Source organism: Chenopodium album, chromosome 14 (assembly GCF_948465745.1).
Source record: "Chenopodium album chromosome 14, dcCheAlbu1.1, whole genome shotgun sequence".
Lineage (NCBI taxonomy): Eukaryota > Viridiplantae > Streptophyta > Magnoliopsida > Caryophyllales > Amaranthaceae > Chenopodium > Chenopodium album.
The window spans coordinates 9624361-9632570 of record NC_137847.1 but is presented as its reverse complement, the minus strand read 5'-3'; the positions used below and the strand labels follow the sequence as shown (position 1 = coordinate 9632570).

Here is an 8210-nt window from a genome sequence, read left to right as displayed (position 1 = left end):
TATCTTGGGTGAATCATCCTACCAGGTATATATAACAATCATTTGATATTTCACGCTTATCAAAGTAAACCTTTGGCTATTAATATCTTTAATTTACTATTAATAAATTCATCGATATTGATGTTTGAAAAACATAAAATTAGATGAATATGTTACATGTAAAACGTAAATGATAGTCATAAAGAAATATGTGAAGTGAAAAAGTCCAAATGATGCCAATAAAAAAAAAAAAAAGGAAATAATATTAAAATCACATAATGAAGCTTAACGTTTGATTCCAAGACCATCCAAGTACAGTAAATAATATATATATAGCATCTTTGTAATATAATTTTCTTGTCAATGAGGCATATCCATTGAAGATTTAAGGAGCTGAACGAGATAGGATATCGATCGTTGTCTCAATCATACGAAGTAAATAATTTGTGTGGTCCAACTGTCCAAGTTAGTTTATGGTCAAAATCCGTAGTTAAAATCCATATTTTATATCTATCACTTATGATTATCCTAAAGTATCTTATACATTAGATAATTTCGACTTTAAGTTCTTTACATTTCTAATTGCAAGTTTGCAACCCTATTACGTACAACAGACTTGGTCTTAAAATAAATAATATAAAAAAAAAAAAAGCATATAAACTTGTGTGGACTTGACTTATATTATTGTGAATCTAAGGTCTATATACGCAAACTGATGTTATGTTGAATGTAGTGAATCTAATTATAACATAGTGACCTTTATTCAAACTTGTATGACCTTTATATTATTGTAAACTTGAAATACACACATGCCAACTGATGTTATGTTGAACATATTGACCCTAGTTTTAACACAGTAACCTTTATTGTTAACATTGACAAGTATTTTAAAACTTTCATTAAAAAAAAAAAAAAACTTCTTCTAACATTTATAATAACACAATGACTTTTATTTTAACATAAAAACCTTTATTTTAATGGTGATTTTAAAAAAATGACCAGGCTAGTGTCTCTAATATTAGTGGTTCATAATAAATTAATATGATTATATCTAATATAGGAGTTTGTTAATAAATAGGGGTGTCCATCATTCGTATTAAAACCAAATTTAATTCAATCTAATCTAAATTATTAATGCTGATTGGATTGAATTTTTATTACGGAGTATTTTTTTTAACAAAGATTTTTAGAGTGGATCGGATTGACCTTGTTTGAAACAAATAAAGCAAAATATTAAATCGTGTATTTATAAATATGGACCATCTCCTTAGTCGTAATTGTAGCCAATTCGATATTGAAGTTAACTATTGGTATTAATCATGCAAAACTATTGTTATGCTTTTACCAATGTCAAAAAATTAAATAAAATCATCATAATAAAAAAAAATCATGCAAAACTATTATGTAGTCTATATTCTTCTAAAAGCTCAATAAAACCTAATCTTGCTTCCATGTAGACATATATAATTGATTCATCGTTAGTGAATAGTCTAATCTGTTCATAAGAATCATAACCCAAAAGTGTGTGGTTGGGATTTATATGATATTCATATTCTTATTGGTAGAGTATAAACATATTTTTGTGCTTTAACGATCAGCTTAAATTTTTTATTGAGTTGGTAAATTAATATGATATCGGAGCTACATGACACAAAGGTCAAGGGTTCGAATCTCATCCACACATCAAGTCCAATGAGCTCTTGTATGAGAAGGCGTGATAGAGTATAAAACATATTTATGGCCTTTAACCATTAGTTTTATAAGTACTAAAATAAAAATTGCTGACATTATCCGTTTCCCCAAATTGTACAGGTTTCACCTTCTCCTTTAATTTTTTCCTGTCTAAATTTTTTTTTTTTCCTTCCAATATTATTTTGGGAAAACTAAATATTGATTGCAAGATAAGTACATTATTTTAGGGTACATAAAGTTGATTGACCGAAGAAAAGTAAACCAGTATGTTACTAAAAAGAAATTAAAGAATTAGTGATTAAGGAAAAGAAACAAAATTGGGTCGATTATAAAAAAACACTTTGGTTAATTATTTAGCCGAAAGTGAGTATTTAATTATATAAGATGGGTAACTAATAATATTGATATAATAGACTATATGTGTACTGTTTAACTGATCCCAGAAGCTAATTTACTTTTTTTATTATGTCGTGTATTTTTTAATTAAGAGTCATTCAATATTCAACGTTCTTCTTTAACTAAATATTTAACATTCTTCTTTAACTAAATATTTAACATTCAATATTCAACATTCTTCTTTAACTAAATATTTAACATTCAAAATTCTTCTTTAAACTAATCAACATTCAACGTATTCTTAAGCTTTGAGTAATGAACTTATTTTATACAAAGTACGGAGTATTAAAAAAGAAGAAAACTAATTATTCAGAAAAAAAAAAATTCATGGTAAGTTATAGCTTTATCCTGGTCAAATTTCTTGCAATAATGATACATGAATAATATGTGTTATTCCAAAGAACCTTATGATGCTAAACAAACAATTTTTTTTTTTTTTTCATGTGATAAAGACTCACAAGAGTATAAAATAAATGTTTCAAAATTAATATGTTCGATCAATTCTTTGCACTTATTGTAAAGCATTAACTAAACTTAAAGCTTAAGTAATTTGTTCAGGTCCGGTAACATGTTTTATATACTCTATCACGTCACCTAACACGCCCGAGAGCCCATTAACTAAGCTTGAGGAATGGATGCAGTAGCTTGAATTGGGTCTAGCATTTCCTCATATCCAACACGAAAAAAAAACTCACTTTGAAAGGAGAGAGAGAGGGGGGGGGGGGGGAATATGTATGTTATGGTTGAGCTAATGGTTGAAACTAAGGAATATGTATGTTATGTACTCTATCACAAATGATTTGATTTTATACCTCTGAAACAATGAAACATGCTTCCTTTTACTAATAACTAATTCTCGTAAATTCATGTTAAAAGTAAGGTATGTGAATAAAATTATTTTATATACATATTTTTTTTATGAGAAAATGAAGAATCAAAGAAAGGCAGGGGTGAACAATTCAAGTACGTTGAAATATGCTTTTTGTAAAACCAGTGAAATGGCATACATGTATTATGTGCTATGTAGAAATCGAAAGGTTGTGAAATTGAGCCAAATTATGAGTTGCTTATGTTTTAAATACATTGAAGGATAATTTAATGAAATAGTATATGTGGTTTTTAATTGATGTAAAAGGAGAGGTAAACATGAAAAAAAAAAAGAAAAAAAAAGAATGTGTTCATGTTCTCTTCACTTTTTTTTTTTTTTTTTTTTTTTTTTTTTTTTTTTTTTTTTTTTTTTTTTTTTTTTTTTAACTTGAAATAAGGTATGTTGATCTAAATAATTCTTCTACTTTGTAATTTGTTCTACTACTATGATCTTATTTATTGACTTATAATTTGCCGTATTTGTAGGTGGCTACTGGCTTAATACATAAGAAACCAATTATTTAGTAGGATCTTGTTATATGAAGTAAGTTTTATCCTAATGAATTTATTTAATCATTATAATAATTATTATTATTATTATTATGGTTTCCTTATTTCCCAAGAAAATCCCATTCAAACAAACAGTATTAAAAATAGTACGTAGTATAATGAAAGATTTCCTTGTTTACCAAGAAAACACATAAAATAAAATAATACTTCCTCATACGGCCTTATACTACTATATAAACGAGCCTAAATTAGCACAACGAGAGACAAAAAAACCAACATAAGCACTACTACGTTACTATACTTGTACTAACCCACATCATTTTACACTCCTAACCTTCAAAACATTTTGCAAGCACATGGAACTTTCAAAAATTTGCATCATCTTCTCCCTTCTTGTTTCTTTCTCGTCCGCCACTAGTGTTGTTGAGTTTTGTGTTGCGGACTTTAACTTTCCTGTTACACCAGCAGGATATCCTTGTAGGAATCCTGCTAACTTGACCGTGGATGACTTTGTTTTTTCCGGTTTAGGTGTCGCAGGTAACACATCAAACATCTTCAATGTTGCTGTAACCTCAGCTTTCGATCTCACTTTCCCAGCTGTGAACGGCCTAGGTATTACCCTAGCGAGGTTAGACATAGGAGTGGGTGGAGTTGTTCCGATTCACTCACATAGAGTATCAGAAGTTATCTTAGTTACTGAAGGGACAATAATTGCAGGATTTATAGGCTCAGATAACACTGCGTACTTTAAAACATTAAAAAAGGGGGATATTATGATCTTCCCACATACATTGCTTCACTTCCAAGTTAACGTGGGTGATTCTCCCGCGGTTGCATTCGTTAGCTTGAACAGCGCAAATCCTGGTTTTCAATTTATTACTACTTCAATAGGAGCAAATAACCTACCAACTGAAATTATTCAAAAGATCACTTTGTTTGATGCTGCACAAGTACAAAAGGTGAAGAAACTCTTTGGTGGAACAAATTAGTAAGAAAATATACATCATTTACATCAATATGCCTCATGAAGACATGATATTGTGTGTTACCAATGTAGTATGCAACTTATAAATAAAATCATGTGTTGTAAAATAGAATAACATGATGTACAATAAAACGAAGTATCATATTACTTGTACTAGTTAATTTAATTTCAGCTTTATCAATTTAATAAAATATATATGTACGTAATGTTGAACTTTATAATATGTATATTTTTACTACCTCATTCGAGTTTTCTCATTGATTATTGATTTATAATTTACACAATATCTTAGTTCTTACATAATTAAAATTTACACAATAATATTTCTACAAATTAAAACATACAAGTATACAAATTCTCTAACAAAGAATGTAAATGCGCTGTAAAAGTCCACTATCATTCCTGAATAGTTAGTTGTGCATGTAATTTTTAATCATGTAATCTAATAATTATCAATTTTTTTTACAACTACTCTTAAGTCATATAGCGGCTTTCAAATATTATTAAATTACTAATCAATCCACAAAGTGAAATCCCAAAAGTGACAATCAAATGTCATGAAAGGGTAAAGATTTTAATTTATTTTTTACGTACCAAAAATTTACAAAGAGAAATCCAATTCAATTGGCAGGTCAATCCTCTTACAACTCTCAAAAATAGCAACTTTACAAAATTTAAATAGATACTTTCTCTGAGTAACATCAATGTAGCTTCATCTATCTATACTGTTAGATATCTCCTCAGATTGGAGTGTATTCCATTGGCTCATTACAAAGATGAGTCCTAATTACGTTAGAAAATGTCAAAAGAAATTTACACAATATTTACAAAATATATCCTTCTATAACTGAATATCTATCGTGTATTCTATCACACCCTCGTAGTCATAGCGGGAGGAAAACAAATGCTAAGACTAGATCTAAAATCCAATAATAGTTGTCGAGGTAGGCCTTACGTGAAGATGTATGCAAACTAATACCGAGAAGGTCATACATGCCCCAACGCCACCTTTTCTCGGACGAAATGAATATTCATTTCGACATGCTTGGTGCGTTGGTGCTGTACGAGATTGTGAGATAGATAAATAGCGCTGACATTATCACAAACAATAATAGCCTGCCAGAGAGGATAATGTAACTCCAAAAGAAGATTACGAAGCCAACAAGCCTCGGCAACAGCATTTGCGGCGCCCCTGTATTCTGCCTCTGCACTTGATTTAGAAAGAGTAGCCTGACGCTTAGAAGACCATGAAATCAGATTGTCACCTAAACATCAACAATAGCCAGAAGTTGAACGATGAGTGTCAGGACACCCGCCCCAATCTTCATCAGTATAAGTGATCAAGTTCATCTGAGCTGAAGGATATAAGTATAACCTGTGATCAAAAGAGCCCTGAATGTAATGCATGACGCGTTTTAATGCATCATAATGAGCCTCTCTAGGATCATGCATGAATAAGCAAACCTACTGAACTACATAAGCTATGTAAGGGCGAGGAAAAGTAAGGTGTTGTAAAGCACCTGCAAGACTGAGATAAATTGTTGGATTATGAAATTTAGATCCAGAGTCTGCACTAAGCTTGGATTGAATATTCACTGAAGTTTTCGTAGGTTTACAACTGCTTATGCCCGCACATTCTAGAATTTCTTGTGCATAATTTTGCTGAGATAGAAACAAGCGAGTATGATGGAGTACGAGTGACAGCAATGCCCAGAAAAAAATTCATAGGACCTAATTCATTCATCAAAAAACCGTTCCGCAAGTGAGAAATAATACTCCCACGTAGCCGATCTGATGATGTAACCAACACAATATCATCAACATAAAATAGCAAATATGCCATATCATTTCATGTTGGAAAATGAATAAAGAATTGTCACTCTTCGTAATGACAAACCCCATCTGCAAAAGATAGTTATCAAACCGTTGATATCAAGCTCGTCGAGCTTGTTTTAGGCCATAAAAAGCCTTGCAAAGTCTACAAACATAGCCTAGCTAGTAACCTCTTGTCAACTAACCCTAGGGGTTGATGCATACACACAAACTTATTTAAATCACTATGCAAAAAGGAATTTTTTACATCAAGTTGGTGAATAAACCACTTACGAGCCATAGCCAAACTCAACACCGTTCGAATAGTGGCAGGTTTAACAACCGGGCTAAATCTTTCATCACAGTTAATGCCTACAACTTGAGACCTTCCATCACAAACTAAATGAGCTTTGTGTTTTTCGAGATCACCATTAGCTTTCAATTTATTACAAAATAACCACATGCAATTAACAATATTAACCCTTGTTGGCCTTTGGAACCAATTCCCATGTCCTCATATCAATTAAATCACTATATTTATCACGCATCGCAGCATTCCAATTTGGGTAAAAGAAGAGCTTGTCTTTGAATTTTAGGAAGTGGGAATGAGTAGACACGTTTAAACCGGACTTCGGGTTAGATTTAAATGTGAGTGTGTTTGCATTTGGGGTGAGAGTGGTGGTGGTAGAGTAGGTGAAATGGGAGTATGACCTTGAAGGGTGGGGGGTGTAAGTGACGTTTGTGTTGCTAAAGGGTGGAGAGGTATAGGGGGTGCCTTCGGCCGGGATGGGCATTTGTGGGGTTGTTGTGCTCGTGCCAGTAAGAGGGGGTTGTGTGGGGAGCCAGCGAGAGTTGGGCGATGTTGAGCATTGCTGCTCGCATTAGCAAGTGCTGGGCTGGTCTGGGCGTGGCAGTGTTGCCTGGAAAGTCTGCTTGGCCCGCTGGATAGCCAGTGTGCGTTGGGCTACGCGAGGAAGCATATTTAGCCAGGCCACTCCATAAGTTTCTATGGCACACAACCCTGAGTCGCGGCCTGCCTGTGATGTAGGCTGTCCGGGTGTGTGATTGGGTTACTCGGGATAATGAGATGAGGCTTGCAAGGCGTTGCGAAATTGGGTTTATGAATATGGATTATTGGACGATAAAAAATCATATTCTGTGGATTAGAACAAAGAAATGTCATGAAAAAGAAGAGTGTTCTCATTGAATGTAACATGACGAGATATGATAATTTTATGAGTTTTTAGATCCGTAAACCTACCTCTATGCTCGGAAGGGTAACCCAAAAACAGACAAGGTATGGTAAGAGGTGCTAGTTTGTGAGGAATGGTATCAGACAAGTTCAGAAAGCAGAGACACCCAAAGACCGGAGGTGACTATATGACAGAACAACCCCAAATAGAGATTGAGTTAGAGTAATTTGATTGAGTGTTCTAGTAGGTAAGATGTTTAGGAGAAAAGTAGCCGTCTCCAAGGCATAAAACCAAAAAAAAAAAAAAACGGTGGATTAGAAGCTTGAAACATTAGTTTACGTTTAACATTGTTAATAGTATGGATCATTCGTTCAGCTTTGCCATTTTGTGATGATGTATGTGGACAAGAAAAGCGAAAAACCAACCATTTTAACATAAATAATTTGAACGGATCATTGTCGAAGTCACAACCATTTTCAGATTGAAAAGATTTGATAGGACGTTCAAATTGAGTGAGCACATATTGTCAAAAACTAAGAAAGGTTTGAAAGACTTGAGACATGTAAACAAGAGTAGAAGTCCACAAATAAGCACGAATAATCTCAAATGCAGAAAAACTTGTACTATTAGAATCATGAAACGGAAAATTAAACGAGCATGTATTCCCAATTGACAACCTACTCAAAAACTATTGGAGACTTGCTCCTTATTACGATCAATCAAATTTCGATTTTTAAGAAAGCTTAAAGTGGGGGCTCTAGGAGGACCCAAGTGAT

General features: G+C 32.7%; 1 protein-coding gene across 1 annotated transcript; it reads left to right on the top strand.

Annotated features, from left to right (window-relative positions):
- The first annotated feature begins 3726 nt into the window (after positions 1-3726).
- LOC145578851 (auxin-binding protein ABP19b-like) lies at positions 3727-4596 on the top strand. The gene has a single exon (XM_081636150.1). The coding sequence runs from the start codon at positions 3801-3803 to the stop codon at positions 4431-4433; it is 633 nt and encodes a 210-aa protein (XP_081492276.1). The 5' UTR covers positions 3727-3800; the 3' UTR covers positions 4434-4596.
- The last annotated feature ends 3614 nt before the right edge of the window (positions 4597-8210 follow it).

What these genes read in the sequence shown, in the direction of transcription:
- LOC145578851 (XM_081636150.1), top strand. Translation starts at nt 3,801, where the DNA reads ATGGAACTTTCAAAAATTTGCATCATCTTCTCCCTTCTTGTTTCTTTC.